The following is a 27,607-nucleotide window of genomic DNA, read 5'->3' on the forward strand; positions in this document are numbered from 1 at the left end:
TCAAAGCTCTGACCAGTTATGCATCTCTCCACTGACTGCTGATCACTGCAAAAAGAAACTTGTCTGATCAAGGTTGAGTACAGCTCAGGTCTATGGGCAGACACTAGCCCAAATCCTGGCAAAGATGGGGTGGACGGTTGCTAGGTCCCGCCCCTTACTGAGGAACCGTTGGGGAGGAGAGGATGCTGATTTTTGATGTCATGACCACGGATAGGTTTCCCATGCTCCAGTGGATGGCCCCACTGCCCACATATGCATGCAGCACAAACTTGATAAACATGGAAGGGTACTTATATGCATGCATGCAAAACAAAACCCAACACATGAAATTAAGAGGAGGATGTATTGAGAATATATGGTGACGGGGCGGGGGGGGGGGGGGGAGGTTAGAGATTGGGCCATGGTGGAAATAATCATATTTCATTGTGTATATATATTTGGAATTCTCAAGGATAAAGCAAAATAAAGAAAACATCTTTTTTGAAAACATTTCTTAATGGAGAAAAAAAGGTGGGGAGCTGATAGTGTTAATGAATAACTAACGTCAACACGACCCCAAATGGAGGCTCGTTTCTGGCACTGTGGGAGCAGCTTCCGAGCTTGGAACCGAGGCTACGCCGATGCTGAACAGGTGGGCTGCAAATGGAAGGGCTCTGACGCTCTGCCTGTTCCTGTGGAGCAGCAATAGGCCTCCCTATTTAAGAACGCATCCCCAATAGTGCGCAATGTATTTGTAAGCCAACAGTCTAAGTGGGATAAAAGGAGCAGACGTTGTCCTACTGTGTCCTACTGGGCTTGTTACGGGTCCCAGAGCCCTAAAAGCTACTTGAGAAAAAATGCAAACCAGCTCTGCGTGAGGAGCTGCTGCTCTCACCGGAAGGCCCATTCTGGCAGGCTATATAAAAGCATTCCGTCAGGGCCATCTATTTCATCCTTGTTTTGAACCTAAGACCAAATTGCTAGTGTTGGAATTAACCAAATAGTGCTAGCTTCCCCTCACCATCATCCAGTTCTGTTAGGTTTTTACTTTAAAGCACTCCGTGGCAATGTGATGCCAAGGTCCTGGGTACGGCATAGTGAAAGCCAGAAAAAAGGGGGGGGGCGTTTATGTGGATTCTCAGTCTAGAGGAACAGCATAAATGGTAAATGCAAACACTAAGACTGAAGGAAATATTTTCAGATGGTGATAAGCACAACAGAGAGAAAACCAACAGCAGAGCGCAGGGCACCCTGGAGGTTGGGCGGAGCTATTTTACACTGAGGGGTCAAACGCAGGCTTCGCTGAGGCAGTGAGACTCTGAGACAGTCTTCCAAGTGGGAGATGTGAAGGAGCTGACCTTACAAAGTCTGCAGTGTGCACCCCTTGGGGGGCATGGGCCCTGCCTTGGGGACAGTCAGGCAAGACTAGCGCTAGCTTAAGAGGACTGTGGCTCACAGCCAGAGGCATGTGTGGGAGGCAGAGCCTTATTTGCCAGCAGGGCCCTTGGAATAAGTTCTAAATGGTGCAGGAAACAAAAATTGGAGCTTGAGACAGAACCCAAGGATTCTTAGATTTAGAGACCAAGGAAACCCCAGCAAGGGAAGGACTATGAGAGGAGGTGATTGAAGGAGAAAGATTACCATCTTAATCCAGCCATCCTGAGTGCTGCTGATGGGCTGGATTAAGAAACTGGGAAAATAAACGGTTTCAGAGGGGGCTGGGAAGCTGGGCAGACAGGCACAGAGGTGGTCAGGGGAGCCACGGTGCTCTGGAGAGACCATGCTTGGATGGGAGGATTGTAGCCTCACTTCCACTCAACAAAAATACCGAAAAGTTACCATTCAACTTTCTGTAAGTGTAGTGTCTTTATGGTCAACTATTATGCATTATGCACAGCATTCCAGTTCTAACACAGGGGACATGCATGAGCCGGTGACACAGCAGTGGGAACGGAGATGTGAGGAGAGGACAAGTAACCAAAGCATGTATAGATCCTGGCCGGAAGAGGAGTGAGGATGGTGGGATCATACGTTCTGCCTGACCATGAAGAACCTCATGGTTCTCAGAACCTGGGGTGGGAAGGTGTGTGTGTGTGTGTGTGTGTGTGTGTGTGCTGGAGGGAAGTTACTCAGTACCCAGCTCAAACTAAGAAGGGGTTTGACTGCATCTGTGTGGGATTCACAATGAGGAGCAGTGTCCTGATTTTTTTTGTTGTTGTTGTTAACGTGTCACAATAAAATAAATAAATGAAACAAAGCCTTGTATTTTATATGTGGTCCTGAGAATGGACAAAACCTGCTTTGGTTGAAGACCTTGCCAAACAAATGACCACAGGTCACTAACTTCCTTACTCCGGAAGTTCTAACACCATTCCCATATTCATTCGAATGCATCTAAAGTAGTTTGTTTTTCACTCCCTTTGTCTTCCAGGCAACTCAAATTTGTGTCATTTTTCATATAAAATTAATGTGTCCTGAGAGGGTGTTGGGGCACTTGAATATACTCTCACATAGTCCCAGATGTTTGCCAGCTAATAATATAACCTGGAGTAAACGCAGAAACCTGGAATCCAAGATGGGACCATGGTGATAGGATTTGGGTGGGGTGAGGGGCCCTAGAGAGGGTGGGACGCAGTTACTATAAAGGGGAAATGGGGAAAACCACAGTGGACCATGGACACTTCACCGCAATGTGGATGGTAACTGGGATGGTGGGGCCTTAATGACAGAGGCAATGGCAGCCTTCCACAGGATCCACTGCCCAGCTTGGAGATACGTCTCCATCACAGAATCCTTTCGGGAGTCAAAAGGATTGCTCTCTTTTAGAAGAATATGACTATTTAGTGGGCGGATTTGTGGGAGGAAGTCCTATCTTTTGTTAAGCCATTACTAGAGGCAGGTAAAAATATAACAGAACTGAAAGGAAAGATTGTTCCTTGGTTTATGTTGATCAACACTAAAGTCTCCTTTGTAGTAGAAGGTTTTCATGTACCGACTCAAGATGAGTATATTCCTTGTTTTCTTTTATTCCAATAGACTGTTTACAGGTAGGCTGGCTCTGAAGGTGAACTGTGAGGGGAACATTCAGTCGGCTGCGCTGTTATTGAAGATTTGGATGTCCTCAGAGTTGTCTTTCTAGTATGCTGAAATAGCTAATTTCTTTTCTCTGATAATAAAGGCATTAGTAGAGGTAGAGAGTTGTAAACAACACCCCTCCCCCGCCACATCTCCTCTCCTTAATGGATAATGATTAGGGGCTGGAGGGAGGGCTCAGCAGGTAACAGTGTTTATTAGGATTTAAGTTTGGCTTCCAGCATCCATGTCAGGTAGCTTCCGATGGCCTCGACTCCAGCTTCAGAGGCATCTGATCCCTCTGGGTTCTGTGGGCACTTGCACACATGGTCTCTCACATACACACACATACACACACATACACACACACACACACACACACACGAATAATTCAGAATTTACAATAATCAAGTACATACTTAAAATTTTGTAGAAATTGACTAAATGTGTATATATAAATACATTTATAATCTACACACATTTTATACTATATAGGCACAGAACTATTTAAAAGACATCATTAATGAACTGTATTCTCTAAGGAGAATGCAAAATTAAATAGGAGGTACTCTCCAATGAAAAGGAAAACAACATAGGGACCTGTTCTAAATTGTAAAAGCTTGTACGTGGTCAGTATTATTCACACTTCTGGAAAGTTTTCTCCAGATCATTATGAATTTTGTTATATACCCAAAAGCATTTTAGGGGCAGTATTCATATCTTAGTCACACTGAATAAAAAAAAACAGCTTTCAGAATTGGAAATATTTTCTGAGGGGAGAAACAGCCAGTTAGCAGCTACCTATGGGCTCGTTGCATATATCAGCATGTCTTTTGAGACATGTTCATGGCATATTATTACAGCTGTATATCATCAGAGAGAGAAAAAAACAATCGGTTTTCCTTGGAGTATCTCTAAGTCGGTGTCACATTCAATAACCCTGTAGTTGAAAAATCTATGTGTGATGGATGAAGTTTGGACTATCTTTTGAATTTAATTTCTCCCGTGCCAGCTTCTGCAGGCCCCAGTGAACCTGTCATTTTAAAGGTGAGAGCGGATGCAATATTTAGAAGATGTTGCTTCTGCCAGATAATGACCTGGGGGGAGGGGTGGGAACAGCCTGCCTCCTGTGTACTGTGGTCTTGATCCTCGCCAGAGGAGGGGGGGGTGGCACCAGGAGACTGGAACCCCCATGCTGGGGTCTCTACCAAGGTGCAGCCAGGACCACTGGCTATATCTTTTGGAGCAAGTGGATGTAGTAGGTGAAGAGTAACTTATTTTCTCTTTCTCTTCCTTAGGGACCAGCATCTCTTGTTCATCTCTACTAAATGAACCCACGTGATGTGGGAATCTGGTTTAGACATTCCCAGTTATCCTGACAACACTATTCTGGGTACAGTGATTAATAAGCAGCACCACAGGTCTGGCCTTGGAATGGAGCCTCTGCTAAGGGGCTTAGAGACTCATCTCCAGGTTCAAAACTGCCTAAACTCCTGACTTGGCTTGTGAACGTTTGAACAAGAACCAACAGGACCTCTTTTTAAATTTTAAAATTTTCAGAGTTATGACACATGAGATGTGAATTAACCTATTTTCTGACTGACAACTACCTAATGTTTCCAGTTCCAGGTGAGAAGGAACCGCTTGTCAGTCTGTGACACGCATTTGAGGTGCGCATTGCATAGTCTTGATGAATTAAGTCTGGCCTCCGACTGGGAGGCGTGGCTATTTAGATTGTTGTCTCAGTGGAAGTGAGTTACTAAACTATTGTCCAAGCTGATCTCTGGGGATGATTTCTATAAATAAATGATAAGAAGCGATTTCTCTCACCTATCAGCAGGGCCTCCTTCTCAGATTTTAAGCCCTGGCTTCTTCTCTCCGTGTTGTTCTCTCGGTCTTGGTTAACCAATGCAACTGTCAACACATTGATTTCCTATAAAGTTAAAACACAAAAGCCATGTAGGTATTTATGTAGATCCCATGCATTTCAGACCCCACCCTTAAACTCTATAAAACAGGCCATCGCTTCCTCTTAGAAGTGCAGATAAAATCTTAAGGTTATTTTTACAATAATAGGCTCCTAATTTCGCTCTCACACATCCAAGATACGATTTAAGAGTAACAAATTTGACAAAACTATCTTAGATTTTTGTCAATTAAACCAAACCAAACACCTCTATTCACAAAGGCTGTATTTGACTGTAGCCATGATAATATGTTTTAATCTAAACATAGAATTTTGGGGAATGTGTCAAAGCTTATAAAAGATGGATTATGTAATAACTGAATGAACATAGACTTCAGGATGGGCTGAGAAGCTGAGGTAGAGCTGACAGTGGAGTATTTGAGTAGGAGTGGATTCTTATGAAGAAAGTAGGGAAGGGAAGGCACACCTAGGAGATGGTTTTATTTTATTTTTTGTTTGTTTATTTTCTTAAGTAAACAATGAGGAATTGAACAAGAGCTTCCCATGGCATGCCAAGGCTCAGCTGTTTGGAATTATTTTAGCTTCTAAAAGTTAAAGTTAGAGATAAAGATCTAACTCATGTCCTCCCGTTATTGATTTATAACGTGAAATAGAATGTGATTTGATAGAAACTTAATAGCTTGTACAGATGTGTAATCACCAGGGAAGTTGAGTCTTGTGGGAGCGAAACTCCTAACTGGAACGCAGCTTCCTCCCTTTGAGAGAGATCCAACATGGTTGGATAAATGCACGTTGTACTCAACCTCGCCAGGGATAGATACCAGGGCAACAAAGAGACAACTGTAACTTGAGGCGAGTAGTTGGAAATCAGCAAGGAAGGTGACTGGACCCCCAAATAAAGTGCAGTGTCAGGATGGTGCCCAAGAGGATGGGGCAAACGGCATCTTTAACATTAGGTCTCTGGCTGCGAGGGAGGCAGGGATGTTATGCATTGTAAGGGAAAGGTAAGTTGAAGTTACCAGAGTCTAAGTTACTGCTAGATGCCATCCTACCTTACAAGCCTTGAAACCTGTGCATCTTCACAAGGTATCAGGCAGTTCCTGAAAACTCTTACAGCCTCAGGATAAGCAGCCTATCAGAGCCTCAGGTGTTGGTCCCACAGAATTTGGGTGGTCTCCTTCTCGGGATTTCAGTTGCTAGTAAGGACAGGTTCTGCATCAACCACACTTGTCTATTCATCCAAGTTGTACAGCCACAGAACCACAGATAAAAATGCTCTATCAGTATCCACAGATCTAGGGATGATCTCCACATTATATATCACCAGGAACACGGAAAACAGCATGCTGCACACAGATGCCATCTGAATACACCCCAGGAAATGTAGTATTTACCACAGGCCCTGGTCTGTGGTCCACAGGCGCTAAGGACAAAGCCCTGATATCATCTCTACTTGTCCTTGGACTGTAAAAGGCCACCTATCCTCTACTGTTTCAGAGGAGTAGCTACTGCACCACAAGCCCAAGACCAACTAGCAATTACACCCTGAGACACTGTGGTGACCAGTGCGGTGTTCCCCCCGCATCACTGCGCTCATTCTTTGGAAAGCATGGAAGGTCCTTTCCCATCCAGTGATTCAAAACCTGTGAGAGTCATTTCTATAGGCTCAGGGAGAGACTATATTCATCCCAAGGGCCCTAGAGGGAAGGATCTTCATGTTTTATGGTCAGGGACTTTTCCCTACATCCTTGGTGTCACTTGTACTTATTCTAGGATCTAGAACAAACTGTCCAAGCTACATCTTGTATCACCAAGACTGTGGCAGCGGCCATCACAGGTCCCAGTGCCATAGGAGTTCTACATGGTGACACCCAAGGATATATATACCTTTAGAAATCTATATGAACTGCAAGGTCATAATACTATTTTCATGAATCACTTTAATCTAGGCCACTGAGATCCAATACACATTGCTGATATCACCATGGCCAAACAAATTTCCCACAGGTTAAACTTTTGAGAACACCCATAAGAAAGCCAAGAGATCTACCTAACCAGCAGCACATATCCATTGTAAATAAAAAACAAAATACTTTTCTACACAAACTACTTCAGAAAATTAGAAGAGGCAACTTTTTCACAAGATGCACAGATATTGGTATAGGGATATAAGAAACAAAAAAAGAAGCACAGAGCTTCCAAAGGAACTCAGGAATTTTCCAGAAATAGATCTATGAAACAAAATCTATGAAAGGAATACAAAATAATTTTGCTAAGGAAATTTCACAAGGCACAAGATAGGTAACCTAAAGAAATGAGAAAGCAGATCTTCCAGAAGGAAAAGAACATTAGAAACCTACTTCATGAAATAATAGCAGAAACATTCTTGAATTCTCAAAGAGGCAGCGATATTCTGCTATAAGAAACTCAATCACGAAAGAACACACATGGTATGCACTCACTGATAAATGGATGTTAGCCCAAAAGCTCAAAATAAACAAGTTACAATTCAACCAGCAAGGAAGTTCAAGAAGAAGGAGGATTTAAGTGAGGGTGCTTTGGTTCCTCTGAGAAAGGGAACAAAATACTCACAGGAGCAATAAAGGAGACAAAGTGTGGAGCAGAGACTGAAGTAAAGGCTACCCAGAGACTGCCCTACCTGGGGATTCATCCTATAAACAGTCACCAAACCCCAACACTACTATGGACAACAAGAAATGTATACCAAAAGGAGCATGCCATGGTTGTCTCTGGAGGGGCTCTGTCAGAGCCTTACAAATACAGAGGCAGATGCTAGCAGCCAACCATTAGTCTGGGCATGGGGTCCCCAATGGAGGAGCTGGAGGGTGATCTGGAGGAGCTGAAGGGGTTACAGCCCCATGGGAAGAACAAGGATGCCGGCCACCCAGACACCCCAAGACTCCCAGGGACTAAACTATTAACCAAGGGGTACACATGGTTCCAGCCAAAAATGTGGCTGAGGAATGCCTTGTTGAGCACCAGTGGGAGAAGTGGTCTTTGGTCAGGTAAAGGCTCAATAGCGGCCCCAACAAAGGGAAATCAGGGTTGGGGGGAGATGGGAGTGGGTCAAGTGGAGAGGCATATACTTGGAGGCAGGAGGTGGGAGGAGGGGTTGGAGGTCTTTGGGGAGGGGGGAAATCGGGAAAGGTTTTTACCATTGGAAATGTAAATGAAGATGATATTCAAAAAAAATTAAAAAAAAAAGAAAAAAGATATAACAAACTAAAAAAAAAAAAAACTCAATGGACTCAACAAGATTTAACAAACAAAATGAAACACTTCACTAAAATGTTATAGACAAGATGGTAAAAGTACAATACAATTAAAGATTCCAAAAGCAGCAAGTGAAAAGCTTCAGGTCACATAATAGGGAATTCCCATTAGATTTTTAAAAGGTTTCTTTGCAGAGACCTCACAGGTTAGAAGAATGCAGATATAACCAAAGTCATGAAAGAAGAAAAAGCAACAATAGAGCACTCCCCATATACCCCCAAAACCCTCCATCCAAGATTACTATACCCAGTAATCAGTTAGGGAAAACCACAGAATTATCACTAGGAGACCAGCCTAACAGGATACTTAAGGGAATACTAGGAACAAAAGGATGGTAGCTACCACCATGAAACACACAGGCACAGAAAGAATAGTTGTATAAAAGAGAAAGGGAACTCACGTTAGCATGCTGGAAAGGAAACCCAAACAACACACACAATAATCAGGAAGTGACTAACAAAAGAGGGGGAGTTCATAATTATCAATATGTCGAGGGCAAATGGATTAATTTCATGGACTGAAATATGCAGACTGGCCAAATCAAACAACAGTAACAAAACGAAAGCAAAAAATCAAGATCTAACTATATGCTGCCCTGAACAAAAACATCCAAAAAGACTCTCATGCTACTGCTTATAGACTCAATGTGAAAGGCTGGACAAAGACGGTGCTCACAGATGGAAACTAAAAGCAAGGAGGGACCGTGATACTCACACCAGAAAGGGAAGAATTTAAATAAAAAGATCAAAGACACACAAAAAAGCCATCATATATTAACAATGGATGACATAACAATTACACATACCTGCACCCACCACAGGAACACCTGAAGGGATAAAGAACAGCCTACATACAATAGGGGGTCTTCAATATCAAATTTTCCCAATCATCTGGACAGGAAAGGAACAAAGAAATACCCGATTTGAGCCACACTACAGAACAAATGGGCCTAAAGGGCAAGCGAGAACATTCCATTCAGCAATCACAGTGTGTGCTGCTCTTATCACCATGTCAAAAATTCCCTAAGATAGATCATGCTTTACAAAAAAAGGTGTGCCAGACATCCAGACATTCTGGGCCAGAAGGCTGAAGATGATGCTCCAGTGTTTTAGAGGATATTGGAGACTAGGCAATCAGCTATCTCTGTCACTTCTATGAATTTTAAAGCTGTGTCCTGCACTTCCTCAATACACAGGTAATATTTGTTCCTTCTCAAATCTCTGATGGTATTGAATACTAGAAAGTTATAATATTACAATTAAGCTTAAGTTCTTTAGGATTTGAGATGTTTTATGCTAAGATAATCTTTTTAGTATGGTAATACAAGTTAGGAAAGAAAATGATTTTGGAGACAAAACTCTAACTCAGTAAGATAGGATAGATAATAGAATACTGTCTCTGAACTGACAAATGTTTATGTACTAGATGTTATAATGTAAGCCATAGTTGATGTTTTTCATAATTGTTATTGTATTCAGTTTATATTTGAAAGAAAAGAGACTTTTATTGGACTAAAAAGAGGAACTGTAGAGAGAATATCTTGTGTCTGAAGGATGGAAAAGCTATTATCCTTTTGTCTCTAGTATTCCTGTAAGTATCCTGTTAGGCTGGTCTCCTAGCAATAAATTCTATGGTTTTCCCTAACTGATTACTAGGTACAGTAATCTTGGATGGCAGGTTTTTTTTGGGGGGTGGGTGGGTGTTCTATGCACCTGTCAATAATAAATCTGATGGCCAATTAGCTGGGCAGAAAGTGGAAGGCAGGACTTCCTGAGAGGGAGAAAGGAACACTAGGAAAAAGAAAGAGGAAGAGGCCTTTCACTGGGAGACATGAGAGGAGACAGGTGTGACTATGGGCCTGGAAGGTTTAGCTAGCTACATGGCTGGATGAACTTAGATGAACTAGCTGAGAGTCTGTCCAGCTAAGACCCAAGTTTTGAAATATTAAAAGGTTTCTGGGTGGTTATTTGGGAAACTAGCTGGTTAAGGAATAATTGCTACTGTATTTGTTTCCAGCATTAGTATATACAAAATATTAATATTTTTTCATTTACACACAATGAACTTTAAAATACAACAAACCTTAAGGTTTGTGTAGAAATGGAGAATTTTGCAGAGTAATCGGGATAGGAACAGGAATTCCTTATGAGAAGTAATGTATGGCATTTCCAGATCAAGCTTTCACAATTAGAGCAGATAAGGCCTATGTAGATTTCATCTTTCTGGGTTAATGGCGTCAAGGAGTCTGCTGAGTTTTGTGCATGGTTTACATTAAAGATAAACAGGTGTGCACTGGGCTTCCATGCCTGTAATAGAAGGACAGTAAGCAGATTGCAGGCTAAGTTTCTATGAAGTCTCCCAGGAGAGGATTAGGAAGGAGAAAGAACATTAACCAAGATGATGGTTACATCATCAAAAAAAAAAAAAAATACCAGTAATGAACCTCAGAGCTAAGTGGAAATATCTTTCAGAGAGAGAGAGTGATCTGTTCACAGCCTGAATAATAATTGCAGACAAATGAAATTACACACAAGAGTTTAGCAGACAACAGGCCCACATTAATTGCTAAGACTGAGATGTGTCCTGAGGCCAGCACACAGTGGAAGATTGAGTTTAAGTATGAGAAGTGGATGATGGAGGAAGCCAACATGTCAGGAGTTGGTGGGGAATGGCAAATGCACACAGACGATGCTACCCACGGGTATTGTTCAGTACCTGTCCCCATCTCCAGTGCTTGAGCCATTAAGAAACAGACTTTGAACAGGGCCCCAACAAATGCTACAGAATAGCGCTGGCTAGAACCCAGATAGAGCTGTGACTTGTTCTGATAAAGCCATAGCAGTAGACCAGTGAAGATAAAAGACAGGACCATCCTCCTGTGGAAACATGCCCTGTCCTCACTGGCAGCGGCTGTAGGGTAGAACTAACTCCCCACGTAGTACCCACACCTGTCCAGAGGACCCGGGCCTGCCAGAGAGCTAGGGGTTGGCAAATTCTTCAGCTTTGAGGTGCTCCTGGTTTTTTGCTTTGTTTTGTTTTTCTTTGTTGGTTTGTTTTTTAAGTCTTCAAGAAGGGAGACAAACTTTGCTGGAAAGTGGGACAGGACCCATTGACTCCATGGGCTCTGAGGAGCACTTGTCACCTATGATGAATTGTCTTTAGACGCTCTGAAAGTGAGCATGACCTTTTCTGTTATAGTCAAAAGTGTATCTGACCTAATAACTAGCTACACAGGTCTATACTATCATTTAGTGAATTACACAGACTTGTGACCACTCAAAAATTACCCCTGTCTGAGCCTCTACACTTAAGCCTGCCACAGGTATAATTCAAGGTCATATTGTTTTCTAGACTGGTGAGCATTTATGTCACATATTTTGCTAATGGTATCCTTAAAGTTCGTATTAATATGTTTAAGTACTAAAAGACAGCATGATGATAGTAGGTAGCTATTTTATGTGCTATGGTTCTACCTTTTTCCACCTATTAGAAAGGTGTTGTTTTGTGTTAGTGACTCACAAATTATTGGTTCCTGAGGAAAATAAATATAATCTGATTAATCTGTGTTTATAACACTACTGCCTAATTGAAAAAGATAATTACAATTAGTGGTAGTCTGCAAGATGGTGGTAGTCTACAAAATATAAAGTAAACGTAGGCAATATTTTAGTCTCATGTGACTTTTAGTTTCTAAACATATAGATCTGATGTTTCTAAAAACACATCAATACAAAAAACATAAACTTCTTCCATCAAGAAGGTTAAAGTAAATTAAATACACAGAAACAGTAAGAAACCAGGTAATCCCCCCAAACTAAAACCTTGTTGCAGTTGAACTTTCTATTTTCAACAACTCAAAATCATCATCTGTGACATGTAGATAAAATACCTACTCTATACCTAGGAATTCTAAGCTTTTAGGGAAACTGAGCACAAAGTGACAGAGAAGTGACACTTGGAGTATGACAAGCCATACAAAAGGGCTGTGTTACAAAGGACTGTGAAGCAGGCATGTTGGTAAAAGGAACTGAAGAAGCAGATAGATCTTAAAGAATTTATGTTATCTGGAAGCCTTAACCAGTGAAGGGTTTTACAGGAACAGAACTGCACTCTAGGACATTGGGTTGGAGGCAAACGAAAGGGGATGCAGGGACATAAAGTGGGTGAGTAATAGTGTCATCATTTTTATTTCTTAATAACAAGGGTCAAATCTAAGTTAATAATGTGTAGAATGCAGGAAATGTAATATTTATGGGGTGAAATTAAATAGATAAATTCTGGGAATGAGTTAGGTGCCTGGTGAACAGGAGATGATGTATCCAGTTTCAGAAATTCTGAATTTAAGGTTTGTGTGGCATCTTGTTGAAATACTTGAAAGGAAATGGTATGTGCAAGCTTTTATCTGAGAAACACAAAGCTCTCATCTTTCTTTCTAGGGGACATTTCTCAGGAGTTTACAGCAAGAACCTTGACTCACTGAGACAAAGAGCTGGCCAGTTCACATTTTCCAAAAAACAAGGTTTATCACCTCCCACACCATAACACACATACTCTCAGTGTTATCCAGCACATTATAACATATGGCAACTAGCCCTTCAGCTCTACTGTGGGAAGTGGGAAACTCTTTCTGAGGTCAAAAGTCTGGTGTAGCTAGGTTGACAGATTTCACATGATTAATCTCAAGTGGACACATGCCAAAACACTATGGGAACAATTCCACAGAGACAAACCAAATGTTGAACATTAAAGGTGACCATTTCCAAGGGTATCAGATAATGTAAAATTGAAATCTCTAAGTCTGCAAAGCCTCTTAAGGTGGGACCCAGACTTGATTTGTGCTACAAAGATCTCTTTATTTTTTGGATGAATTAAATAATTTCCTTCAAGAACTTCAACAGAGATAGAAGCTATCTAATAGCTCTAACAGATACAATAAGGTCTATGCTGTCTACTTAGGGTAATTTTGGGGGGAGGATTCATTTTTTTCAAGGGCACTGAATCACAAATTACACATGGTTATCTTTCCTTAAAAACATCACTGTCCTTATTACTAGTATAAATCTCTAGTCAATGGAAAAGGTCTTATCAAATGAAGGAAATTAATATTAGAAACATAAAATAATGAAGAGTCTTTATCCTAACCCTTTGCTCCATAGAAGCAGTATGAAGAAGGATGTGTCTACTAGGCATTCTAGAAATGATACTCTAGATCCTGGACATTTTAGAGCTAGGGGGTCAAAGTTGAGAATCATGAATGGTGGCAAGAGAGTGCAGGAGACTAATGGGAAAAGACGGTTAATGGTGGACAAAGTATTATAAGCCTCAAAGGAATAGACAGAAGGTAGGCTGTGTGCCACTCAACTATATCCCATGTTACAGAAATAGAGTATGTGTTCTAAAATAAGGAACCAGACAAGGGTGTTCTTTCTATTCTTAACTCAATTGAACTCAGTTTTTTCACTTTCAACCACTTCAAAAAATATTATCTGGGCCATATATATATAAAAGGCTTACTCTATGTGCCAGGGAATTCTAAGATTTTAGGGGCACTAGGCACACAAAGGGACATGAAACTCAGGATACAACAAGCAACTGTTATAAAAAGTCTATGAGGCAGTTATGTTGGTTGACAAACTAGAGAAGTAGGTAGATCTTAATATTAAAGCTTTAACCAGACTAAGAGAAATAAACGAAAAGGAAATAAACAGGAAAGGAAGATGTCACAGTGGTCCTATTTGTGGATGTTATAATCTGATATTTAAAAGACCTCTAAGAATCCACTAGAAGTCTTAGCTTAGATCTGATAAACATATTGAATAAAAGCAGCAGGACACACAATCAACATGTAAAAATCATGCATAGCTATGACAAACATTTTGAGAAAAAAAAAAAACAACAACAGAAAAGCAATCCCATTCATAATTGTTTCAAAAGCCACACAGGAATAAACCCAAGGAAGCTTATACAATGAAAAATGTAAAAGACCTAAGTAAAAAACCAAACCAAAACAAAAAACTATAGAAGATACTAGAAGGTAGAAAGACATCCTATGCTCACACTTAAAAGTAAATGTTCTGCTGCTATAGGTGACGTACAGGTTCAATTCATTCACCACTGCAGTGGTTTGAATAGGTTTGGTCACAATCAACTCATGTGCTTGCATGCATGGCCCACAGGAAATGGCACTATTAGGAGGTGTGACCTTGCTGAAGTAGGTGTGACCTTGTGGGAGGGGGTGTGTCACTGTGGGGCAGGTTTCAAGGTCTCCTAGGTTTAAGCTCCACTAAGTATGGAATTCTAGTCTCCTCCTGGCTACCTGCAAAAGACAGTCCTCCTGCTGCCTGTGGATCAAGATGTAGAACTGTCAGCTCCTTCTCCAGAACATGTTCATCCGCACACCGCCATGGTTCCTGCCATGCCGATAACTGACTAAACCTCTGAAACTGTAAGCCAGCCCCAATTAAACGTTTGCCTTTATAAGAGTTGCCTTGGTCATGGTCACTTATTCACAGCAGTAAAACCCTAACTAAGACAACTATTAATATCCCAATAACTCCATTCATAGAAGTCTCAGCTCTCATATGAAAGCACAATGTATCCCAAACACTCAAAGCAATTTTGAGCAAACAGAAAAATTCTACACTTGGAGGCTACACTTGGTTTCAAATTTTCCTGCAGAGCCATAGCACGCTACTGGCTCTAAAATAGAGAGAGAGAGAGAGATCAATAATACTGAATTGATGACTTAGAACTAAACTCCCATCTACTTTTTGACAAAAGTGTCAAAAACATACATTGGAGAAAAGACAGCCCCTTCTCCAGATAGTACTGGGAAAACTGGATATTGACTGACTTAGGGTTACCATTGCTGTGAAGAGACCAATGCAACTCTTACAAAGGTAAACATTTAACTGGAGCTGGCTTACAGTTTCAGAGGTTCAGTCCATTATCATCATAGTGGGAAGCATGGCAGTGTGCAGGCAGACATGGTGCTGAAGGAGTCAAGAGTTCTACATCCTGATCCAAAGGCAGAAATGAGACTTTCATCCACAGTCAGCGAGAAGGTGTGTCTCAAGCAAACGAGGCATAGGGTGTGAAAGCTTACCTATACAATGATACTTTTCCTCCAACAAAGCCACCACTCCTAATAGCGCCACTTCCTATGGCCGGACATGAATCTCTGGGTGCCAAATCTATTCAAACCACTGCAGATATTTACATGAAACTAGATCTACATCTTTCACCCTATAGAAATATCAATTTGAAATGTATCAAAGACCTTGATGTTAGCTCTGAAAATCTAAAATTTCTAAAGAAAAACAAAACAAAAATAAACAAACAAAACAACTTTAGATATAGGTAACAAGTACTTTCTGAAAAGGGTTCTTACAACTAAGGACAAGATAATAGGAATTAACAGCTAGGAGTATGTAATATGACAAAATGTCTGCAGACCAAAGGAAAAATTAACAGAGTAAAGAAACAGATTATAGAATGTGATCTGCTGAATACAATCTAGAATATATAAAGAACTCAAAAATTAAACACCAATGGGGGAAAATCTAAATAATATAACCAACAAATGGACGTATGAAAAGAACGAGAGAAAAGACACATAAAATGACCATTATCCTTAGCCATCAGGGAAATGCAAATCCAGGTTACAGTTATAATGGCCAACAATGAAATAAAAACACCAAGTCAGTGAAAGCCTCTTACAGTGCTGGTGGGCGTGTAAATTAATATAAAAACTATAAAAATTCAGCATTAAGGGTCCTCAAAAAACTCAAAATAGAACAACCATTATAAGCCAGGGTACTGTAACTCTCGGTAATGTACAGTGATGCACTACTATATGATCCACCTGTACTGTAACTCCTGGTAAGGAACCCAAAGGAATCGGAGTTACTAAACCACAGAGACTGGCTCATTCACATTTATGGAGACACTATGCATCATAGCTAAGTTACAGAAGCAGTCTTGGTGATCATCAATGGAGGAATGGATACAACAGTAGCAGAGCTAGAACCACGCTTTTCCCTTCCTTTGTTCCAGTTCCCTCCCATGTATTCTAGCCTCCCAGACATAGAAACCGGTGGAGAAACCGGCACATGAACTCTGTGAGTATTTCATTTCATCAGTCCAGTGGCCTCTGTGCTTTTATTTCTATTTTCTTTGTCCTGCATAACTTCCTGTATATGTGGTGTCCACCAACTGCATAGACTGCCTTAGTACCGAGTCGGAACTTGCTCACTGGTACCCCATAAGACACACCTGATGGGTTTCTAGCCACCTTTCTGCTGGCTATTTTCTCATTCCTCTTATCCTGGCATATTAGACATTAGCAACACCAAGATACTTGCTTCACTTCTATTACATGCAAAGCCCCGGCCGTTGTCCTAATTTTTACTTCATCTTCACTGGCTTATTCTTTTCCTCTGCTGGTCTATTGCCCCCATTCTCCTTCTGACATCCTAATACTGGTCAATGCCAAAGTGGTTCCATCTTCATTTCTTTTCTTCTCCATTCCCTGTCATCAAGGTTCTTCCATTTCATCCTCTTAAGCCTCTGTTCCTCCTTGTCAACTAACCACTGTGCTTGTCTGATTGAACCAATCACGGCCTTGTTCAGATTTAAAATGAGCTGGGTATGGCGGCACATGACTTTAATCCTAGCACTTAGGAGGCAAAGGTAGGCAGATCTCTGTGAGTTCAGCCTGGTCCAGATAGGAAGCTCCAGGACAGACCCATGCAAGACCCTGCCTCAAAAACAAACATCCAAGCAAACAACCAAACAACCAAATAAATTTTAAATGAGAGGTAGCCATAAAGAGGTGGGAAAGTTACGACATACTCAGGCTTACACCTTAGCTCTTTCACTAATGCTTAGAAGATTGCTGATCATCAGAAAGTCTCAATATAGAAAGCTACTTGTCTAGAATGTAGATTCTGAGCTGGGAAATGGTGGTGCATGCCTTTAATCCCAGCACTTGGGAGACAGAGGCAGGCAGACTTCTGAGTTCGAGGCCAGCCTGGTCTACACAGTGAGTTCCAGGACAGCCAGGGCTATACAGCTTGTCTCTTAAAAAAAAAAAAAGGACCAAGCAATGGCTAAATCAACTAAAATGTGGGTTCTGGGTACAACTGGTGTCTTTGTGACTCCATGGAATCTGACCATGTGCTTAATAAAAAACAAACCAAAACTGAACTTAAGCCCTTCTTTGTGCTCCTGTAAACATCCTATAATTCCAGAAGAAAAGTGACCCTCCCTCCCCACAGAAGCTTCCAGTTGCTCAATAGGGGCAGGACTATCTGAGCCCTTCACTCATCCATGCGCTCATTTTGGTTTGCTTGATCTTGTGCAAGCCTCGTTCATGCAGCCCTAGCCACTGCGAGTTCACGTGTGCAACTGTTCTGTCACGGCTGGCGACATTGTTTTGAAAAAGATATCTATTTGCTCTGGTTCTTACAACCTTCCATCCCCTCTTCTGTGGGTGAGAGTGTGAACTTGAGGTACTACCATCTACTGCAAAGAGAAACTTCTCTGATGAAGGTTGAGAGATGTACTAATATAGAAGTATAAAGATAAGGACTCAGGGTGAGTTTATTCTGTTTATTATGCACAAGTTTCTCCCTTAGAGTCTATGGCCTAGCCAGCCATGGCTTCCTGGCCCAGTTAGTGGTGCCAGCCATGGGTTTCATCTTGTGGAGCCGATCAGAAAGTGGTTGGTCAATCCCATAACTTTTGTGTTACTATTACACCAGTGGCTATATCTTGTTAGGCTGGTCATTATTGTAGTGCACAGCTGGGAAAACTGTTGATGACTTTTCCCACTCAGTACCATTGACAGAACATTCCAGCATTATGAAAGCTAGCTAGTAGACGTTAAGTTTTTAGGTTGTTAACAGCTTGGTATTTTTCCATTTCCTATGGTTCTTAGAATGGTCTCTTCTCCTTGCCCTACTCCTTCTAACTTAAACCCTTTTCTACAAAGCACAAATCCCATATCTCCCAAAGGAACTTGTTTCTTGCAAACTTTCATTATCTAGCAACTATTTTCATGCCATTGATGTGACAATTGACCACTTGAACATTTGCGGAGAATTGGCTTCCATCTCAATTTGTTTCTCCAATAAAGCTTTTAGTGCAGTTCCCATATCTAAGCAAGCGAGCCCACTTGGTTGAGTGGAGCTGTGTTCTAATTCTGTCACCGTGATCTACACACTGGATAGCTTCAGGCAGAGCATTGCTTGAAACCTTAACATTCCCTTATGCAAAACAAGAACAATTTGTCTAACCCCAGCGTTGCTGTGAGAACCAAATTTGAGAACCCTCCACCTCTGAGTACATTGTAATGTATCATTATTTACTTTTATTACTTATGGAACTGACACAATATAGAATAGGCATTTAATCTAAATCCATGCAAAAATGCAGTGTTAGACCTTTACTGCAATCTTACAAAATAGATATACAAACCTGTTAACTGTGTTGAGTTTGAAGTGTGAATGGTTTTCAAATTTCTATGGCAATTTTGTTACACTTTTATCCTTATTATTTAAGAGGGAATGAAAAGAAAGCAAAGACATGCAAATTTCACTCTGAAGAACTCTATGTAAGCATCTCCAGTAGCTACATAGTTTATTAAGTATACTGAGTCACACTCTACATACCCACACCTTTAAAATAGAGACCACTGTTGTGTGACTTCTCCTATGGCCCTCTAGGACAACTGCTTCAATGGCTGCTTGTGCAAGATGAACGGGCCAGTCAACAAGGTCTATATGGGAGGAATTCATGGTTGCTACTGACTCTGCCAGCATCGCTGCACAAGGTTCACCCCCTTCTATGGCTTACTTGTCCTATGGCCTTGTGTGGTTTACTTGTATGCCCCACTCATAAACATCACAGTTCATGAAGTCAGAGGCCCTGTGGACAAGAGTTAGGAAGCTAATCAGCTACTTCTTTATCTTTTCCTCCAAACTGTGGGAAGTAGGACAAGCAATCTGACAAGTGCGAGTCTGTTTCAGTTAACCCCTTTAAACCCACTCTTCCTAGGATTAGGGCTGTCATTGGGGGAGGAAGGAGAGTAGAGACACACCCTTCACATCTTCCTCTGGGTCCAGTCACTAGGCAGTTGGCACTGACCTGCTGGGTACCTGTTCTCAACTTTCTCCTCATAGAAAAGGAGAATAGATGGGAATGATCGTCAAAGACAGTTCCAAAACTTCACAAACCAAGCAGCCAGCATGTTGCATTTCTGATACTATTGAGGAGGAGAGAGGAAAGAAAGGAGAAAAGCAAACAGCCAGATGGGCAACATTGTCTACTGCGGACAAGCAATGAAACGGTTATTTCCCATGATTCCAGGAAAGGCAAGAATGTATCCACCCCAAAGAGTGAGAAGGATTGTATGGGACTCTCATGGCTTAGAAATACGAAAGCTAAGACTATCAAGAAATAGATGGCAGAAAATTCTAAGAGCCAGAGGATGGAGAGGGTTGGAGTGGACCATATCTTCTCGACATGTCAGGACTGGTGTTCTTGGGGACTTATAACAGTTTGTTCCCTGAAAAAAAAAACAAACAAAAACAAAAACAAAAACAAAACAAAACAAAACAAAAAAAACAAAAAACAAACAAACAAACAAAAAAACCCAAAAAACCAAAAAAAACCCCAAAAAACAAAAACCTGCCTGTAGAAGATCAGGCCAGCTGACATTCTAACATGGAGGGGCTCACAGTCAACTCCCAGATGAGGAGTGTTATTGTGAGTCAATGGCTTCTGGAAGGAGATGCGGTATTCTTTAAGGGTATGTCCCCAGATAGGTCAACCATGCTACAGTGGAGGGCCCCATACTCAGGAGTATACAGGCAGGGCAGATGGGACTCATGACATTGGGAAGGAGTAGGGAGGTGGGGAAGATTGGGAGGAGGTAGATGAAAGAGTAAGGAACGAGTAGGGTCAAAATTCATTGTATGAAATTCTCAGTGAATAAAAATGTCATACTGAAAAACCAGACTCTTCCTCTCCCAGGAGTTATTAACTGATGGTAGCTCTTTATTGGTCTTCTCTGGGGAAGAGCCCCTTGATGGGTTATCTAGTCGTAAGTCAGCAGTCATCCCTAAACACATTAATATGAACAACATAAAATGAAATTAGCATAGTGTATTTATACATGTGAGTATATATGTAACAATGATAATTAAAGAATAAAAGACTATGAACTTAAGACAGAATTGGAGGCAGGCCCAGTGGGAAGAGTTTAAGGGGTGAGAGGGAGACTGAACATGATATAAATACAAGTATTTATACATTAAATTCTAGAAAGCACAAAATAAAATCACTTGCATAGTCATTTAAAAAGAAAGGGAAAAAAATTCTGATGCTTCATTGGTTTCTCGATATTAGCATCCACCAGTCCTGAAGGTCAAGGCTTCTTCTCTCTTACCTTCTCTAGAAGCCTTTGATGTGCTGGGTCAGCTCAGGGGAAGCCCTAGAGGCCCAAAAGGTGTCGATAATGCATCACAGTATGACTGTATTTAATATTCTGAGACATTCTACCTCAGGGGGTTGGTTGGATCCATGGCATAGACATTATGTCTGGGGATAGCTCTAGGAGCCATGTTCTCTACAATCTCCCATAGCACAGATGACAGTGGGGAGAACTGGCCTTACAGCATGAGAAGCACCATCTAGAGACATGAAGGTAGAGGCTGAGGAGTCAGTGAGACCCACACACAGCAGTTCCCCTTTGAGACCACCTCAAGTTGTACTTGTTCAATCAATACTACATGAGACTTATTAGAGGGAGGTAATGTGATAAGAACTCTAATATACCATATCTCATGAAAACCCTGTGAACAGCTGAGACAAGAGGAACACTAGTTCAAGTCTGGGGACTTGAACTTTACTTAACACAGAACAAACCTAACATATGAGGTCAGGGGCTACATTTCCTTATCACAGAGGAGGAAAATCAGACATGACAGAGCTAATGACGTGACCGAGGTGTCATGGTCAGTAAGAAACTGACTTAGAACTTGAACCAGCACTGTCCCAATTCAGGTCGGAACTGCAGTGCCATGGGCTGCTGCCTTTTACAAAAAGCCCTCCAGGCACACATTACTATCTTTTCCAACTGAAAAATTCTCTATGATACAAATGTAGTGTGCTGGTGAAACATTGAGACAGGCCCCTCCTGAGGGCAGCCATCCTGTCCTGGATGACTGGGGAACCAGCAGGGTCATCAGCTGAGCTCAGCAAATGGTAAATACTGAATAGTCCTGGGGCAAAAAGGCCACAAGGCAGGAGGCCACCAGGAGGGTGGCCAGGAAGCAGGCTTAGCAGACTGGCTTGCCTGCTGTTCTTTGGTAGTGAAGGACTTTCAGTGGATCTATGTGACTTCTAACTCCAGTGTGTGTGGCAGTGAACACTGATGGGGAGTCAGCCACATGTACTCTCCATATACTCTGGACAATGGCCAGAGGAAAGCTGACGTCAGGGTGAACTCTTAGGAGAACAAGGGAAAGAGCCCTGTGCAGGATTGGTTGGGTAGCTGAGGAAGCACAAGGTCAGCCTTGCTCCAAGCATTATATAGTACAGCAGGATCTCTGATGGCAAAGGGAGGGAAGGAGGACGCGAAAGCTGCTATGAAGCAAGAACAGGCAGGGGCTCTGCAGGAATCAGGAATCTGAGGAGGGAATCTTGATGGCTAGCAGAGAACATCCCCAGGATGTGAAATCAAAGAGCGGCAGATAAACCAGCACCCTTTGGAAAGGTAGACTTGAGACCATGGACACGGGAACGTGGAAGATGCCTGTGGGAAGCATTTGGGTTGCAAATGTCTCCTCCTAGATAATTTTCATGTTGCTTGCCTACTCCACCTCCCTCAGGATTCCAAAACACACTTGATATCTGGCAGAGGCAGAAACAGACTACAGTAGCAGCCTCAGACACAGAACTCCCAGGATCCAGGTTGCAATCTCTGCTTCTAGTCCTTTCTCTTCACTTCAGCAACAATCTAGTTATAAAACCCAGTGCTGTCTCCACAGCCATGATGATTGTTTTCAGGGAAAGAATAAAGCCTGGTCCTTTGCTGATATTTGTTGAATCACACTGACTGAATGTGATACCTTATACACAGAGAGGATAAACTGTGGGAGATACAGACCAGCCATTATAGACATTCAGTCAGCATTTCCTGGGCCAAGATGAGCTACGTGAAGTCAACAGGGAGCTGGGAGAGAGGACAGTGTCAAAGCTCTGTCAGAGGCAAGCACTTTGAATCCTGTTCATCCTTTAGACCCAGTGCTCCATCATTTCGAAGTAACAAAATTTCTTTCCTTTTTTCGACAGATATAAAGAAGCTAATTTTTAGCTAGTATCCATTATTAATGTTTTCAGTGATTTTAAATATTAACTTATATTATGGGGACCAAGATAAAGCTTTTAAAAATATAAGACAGAAGAGGCTTCTTCAGTTTTACTCTTTATAACAGCTATTAGCGTTCTCCTTATGAATATGACAGAGTAAAGTTTATAAAATGCAAATTAGAAGAGAGTAAAAGTAAGTGAAATTTCACTACTGAGATAAAAACACTATTAACTGGAAGAATGTTCTTTCTATTTTACATATAACCCTCTTCCTACATTGACCATTTCCCCAACTCACACTCTGAAAGGAGGACCCGTCGTTTTCCATCTTGATTCCTTGCTGTCTAACACAAAGCCTGCTGTGATGGTGAATATTTAATAAACAGTGGAGGAATGAAAGCATTATATAAGTAAAATCAATCCCCAGCCCAAGGAAATTGAATGAAGGGGTTCAAATGTCCAGTGCTGTGTTTAGTCCAAATGTTGTTGAATTTTGTTGCCATTTAGACAAAAATACAGTTAGGAATTGACAGATGGTGATCGATTGGAAAGAAACCATACCAATTTGGAGAAAAAGTAAGAGGTGGGCATACCCATCATTGGCCCTGCCTAGCCCGGTCCTTCCAAGCCCTAGGGATGGGGAGTAGCGTGTAGGAGGCATGCAGCTGGCTGCTGGGAGCACGGGGAGTCACAGTGCAGGTACTGTGCTCTAGAAAAACATGGCCCACGGTAGCCGGACAGACGTTATTGCTGACTAGCTCTCATGTGGAAGAAAGAGCCCTTCGCGCATGCCTCGGAAATAGAGTATCCCCGACAAAGAACACACACTTTGATAGGGAAGAGACAATTTCCATCTCTTAACATTTCTCATTAAATACTACAAGCATCACTGCCGCTTGGGCCAGAGCTTAATTATGGCCACCACAGTTCACAACATATGTAAGTGGTGTCGCCAGTCAGTTAAATGACTTTCTTAAAAGAAAAAAAAAAGATAAAACAAAGCCAACAAAACAAAAATCCTTACTTTTTTTATTCCAACAACTCCACAGATTCTTTAGATTATACTATAGCACTTTATTTAGTTTTTACTATTATGTCACATGGTAGATGATACCAGGTAAAAATACACTCCTTCTGAAAATCAGGTGTGCCTTCCTCTCCAGTGCGTGAGAAGCGTGACCCTCGCTGCTGGATTTACACGGGTCCATTTACTTCATAGTCTGAATAGGCACTGGCATGAAAAATCTCCTTCCTCATAAAAATGGAGCAGCAATAGGAAGAAACTAAAGTGAAATGCATTTTTTTAAATGTATGTATGTGCAACCAGAATTAGTCGGGTTGATTTATCTTGCGTGATACTGACTCTATTGCTGGTAAAGATTAATCGTATTACGGTGCTGCTGGCATGTTATTTTCTCAGTTCATTTCTCAGTATGACATTTCTTATTTTTCCCTGCGACAATGCACTCACTATCATAATTTTCACCTGCTAAGTTTACATTACTAATGATATTATTAAAATTTAGACTTTTTTTTTTGACCTTTATCATGGTAAATTAGGTCACGAGAAAAGACGAGATACAATTTGATGGGTGGGAAGGAAAAACATTTGATTGTTCTGAAAGTAAATCAAAGTTCGACCTGTCTACCTTGGAATGCTGTGAAAGATCAGGCAACATTAGATACCCTACCTCCCAATATGCCCAAACCCAAGTCTCTCTCCTCACATCCTGCTTGCTGATGTCAGACATGAGGATGTTTCCAGCACTCAGTATTTGGGGTTGCCACTGTCTGGTACGGGAAGGATGCAGGACTTGATTAAGTAGTGCAAATACTGGTAATGCATATTACTAATTGCCCTTACAGGTTGCTTGACTGATGACAGGTGCCGTGACTGGTAGATCTCCATTTCACATGAGAAACTGAGGTACACATTAGATAAGTAGTTGGTATTTACATACCTAGAAAGTTATGGTGCCAAGATGCAGCCCAGATACTCAGACCCTGGGGTTATTAATCTACTTGTCCTGTCTGCCCCTTCCCTGAGATTTGGAGCTTTTCTGTATGTTAATACCCTTGGCTGAGTGCAATGTTCTGGTGTGGGGGTTGGGGGGAGGAGGGTGTCACAGTCTCTCTTCCATCTCTTGCTGTCTTGATACTGGGATGTGTTCTGCCAGAGGTCAATGTCTGTCTACTGTGCTCCAGTGCTTGACCCAGAGACCTAGATGGAGTTATTTTGGTGGGGCCAGTTTTGAGTATGCCAACAATTTGCATTACCCCAATGAATGCTGCTTTCTTTTGAAGCAGATTCTGATAATTCCTAACTGTATGCTTCCTTTTTGGAGTTGTGCAGCAGCAAAGCTGAATCTTTGGGCTAAACATGGGTATTGCTGAGACATGTGGAGCCCTCCGTTTCATTGGATTGAATGTACTGAGCTTCCACGACTCTTTATTTACCAGGTATTTATTGGGAATCTATTATAATGGCAGGTTTTGACTTAGACAACAAGGTGTAAAGATGATTGAGTGGTTCCTGCTCTCTCACAGTGTGAGAATGGAGAAGAGGGCCAGGCATGTAAAATATGTCAAAACACAGCGTGATAAAAAGAAGCCTAGAGTTGACTCCATCCCGCCTTCGCTGGATAGGAGGTGGCACTGTTATGCAAAGCATGGCCTGCAGCCTGGCAGAACTTGCTTAGCATCTGTAGGGCCCTATGTCCAATTCCTGGCACTAAAAAAACCAAACCAAACCAAACAAAAACACACACCCCAAACAAACAAGAAAACAACACCACCAACAAAATAATGTAGTTTCTCAGGCCCTGATCTGAACCTACCTGATCAGAAACTATGCCCTGGCGGCCCAGCAGCCTCTGCTTTAGACAGCTCTCTGGCTCTAATGTTTTTCTAGTGGTTGCGAAGGTAACTTTCACTCAGCAGGGTTCAGGAGTAGTGAATGGGGAAGAGCTTGCTAACCCGAGTTCTGTTCCTATCACAGAAACCAAACGAGACAACAAAAGCAGCCCCAGCAATAGTCACATGCAAACGGCGATTAGAGAAGAAAGGAGACTGGGTTAAAGATCCTGAGAATAAGATGTGTGAATGGGGTGATCCTTACCACCTCAACTCTGATTTTCATAGCCCGCATGGCCCTTCTGTATGTGCCTTCAAGTTAACTCTCTAAGGACATCTTTATAATCACCTGCAGGAAATCCACGGAAAGAAGGGTTTGCCCCTCTCATCGAGCTAGGCTGAGTGGACACAACAGTGCTGAGGCTGCGGACACATCAGTTCCCTCACCAGGCAATGGGTATTACAGACACACGAGCCTCCGCAGCTCCCTGTTGAGCTTTTTCTGACGAGGATACATGCAGATGCCTTGAGGAACTGGCCCCTGACTTGGGGATCAGCCTATCACATCTGGCCTATTCAAAATGATTGGCGTGGTGGTGGGATACTGTGGGAAGACTCTGAGAACCTGTCATTGATTTGGGATGATCGTGTAGGGTAAGGCCGCAAGCAAAGGGTATTGAGCTGGGCTCCAAAAGCAGGTGGGATTTGCAAAGCAAGCAAAAGGGATGACATGACAGATGGAGCAAGCTGAATTATCAATAAAAAAATCTAATTATTTAGAATTTTTAATGAACGGTTCACCTAGCCGAATTTGACCTGTTGATTAAAGCCATTTATTCAGGCTAGCAGGCCATCGGTAATTCTGCTTTTAGCAGGGAACCAATTCGAATATTGCCACATAAAAAGGCTCAGGACTGACATGTACGTGGGCAAATGGTGGTGGGGCGGGGGAGGCAGGGCGTTAGGCCTACGTGGACTTCAGATTTTAAAATTTGCACTCACAGACCTTTCTCATAGTTTCAAATCATTCTGAAAGCCGGCGTGGTAAGGAATTGCCTGTGCAAATTAGATTCTGCGAGCCTCATAAACATAAGTAGCTCATCAGCATACATGGAACAGTCTGGAAGCTGTCCAGACAGAAAAAGCCACTCTGTAATCCTCCAGAGAGGCTGACATAATAGGAATGACGTGATGCTGCTCAGGCCACGGACCTCACTACAAGGGCAATTTCAGAGATGGGAGGGGCTGAGGCATTAGGATTTAGAAGAATAGGGTGGGGGTGGGGTGGAAAGACACATTTCCTGATGAAAAGTCACAATCCACTGAGTCATTTAGTGATACAGAGAATGAGGTCAGAGATGAGCGGAGAGATATAGCTGCTATTCGCCCATTATGGTGTTATAGACCCATCTGGGGAAAGTCAGTGCTGAGCACGAAGTCCACATGAAGACCAACTTCAAGGGTAGGAGTCCACTCCAGTCCATCATGGTGGCCATGCTTCATACCTTCCCCTTCCTGGTCTCAAGTGGTCCACAGAAACTGAGAGCCATGGACTTCATTCTAGAGCATTTAAAATTCTAAGTAATCAATGTCAACACCCGGAAAGCCACACAACTACAGAGCAACATACAGAGCTGGAGAAAGTGACCCTACTTGCCCGCTGCTGTGTCCTACTCCTTCCTGTTCAGACCACCGATGCTGGAAACTCCCGAGAGTCTCCATGAGACCCTAGAGCAACTCTCTGCTTCTGTCCATCTGGACCTGTGTCACTATGCATGGGAGGGAAGAGGGCTATGACTTGAGTCCTCTAGGTTTGTGTGGTTTCAGAATCTATTACCTGCATCCGAATCATGGCTATATGGAATGTATATGCATCTCCTCTTTGTGTTTTAGCCCCTACAGAGAAGGCTTGGCCATAGCTGTAAATAAATGCTTACATTTTCTATTTGAGGTTAGAACTCGGTATTCTTTCAATGAATCAGACTGCTCAGCTCTATTTCCTCTCTTGATGGGATGGACAAACTTTGCTGGGGTGGTGGCCCAATTCCATTAGCCTTGGTCTGCAATCCACACGGAACGTGGGCCCTGCACTTTCAGGCCACGAAG

General features: G+C 42.1%; 1 protein-coding gene across 3 annotated transcripts in view; it reads right to left on the minus strand.

The window, feature by feature from the left end:
* The window catches only part of Enox1 (ecto-NOX disulfide-thiol exchanger 1), a 567,937-nt gene that overhangs the window by 17,078 nt on the left and 523,252 nt on the right, over positions 1-27,607 (minus strand). For all 3 annotated transcript variants that reach the window (XM_052190902.1, XM_052190899.1, XM_052190900.1), the window contains exon 17: positions 4,882-4,984. In XM_052190902.1, the coding sequence (XP_052046862.1) occupies positions 4,882-4,984 (103 nt within the window). The remainder of the gene's footprint in view (positions 1-4,881; positions 4,985-27,607) is intronic.

This window comes from Apodemus sylvaticus, chromosome 8 (assembly GCF_947179515.1).
Source record: "Apodemus sylvaticus chromosome 8, mApoSyl1.1, whole genome shotgun sequence".
In the NCBI taxonomy this organism is placed as follows: Eukaryota; Metazoa; Chordata; class Mammalia; order Rodentia; family Muridae; genus Apodemus; species Apodemus sylvaticus.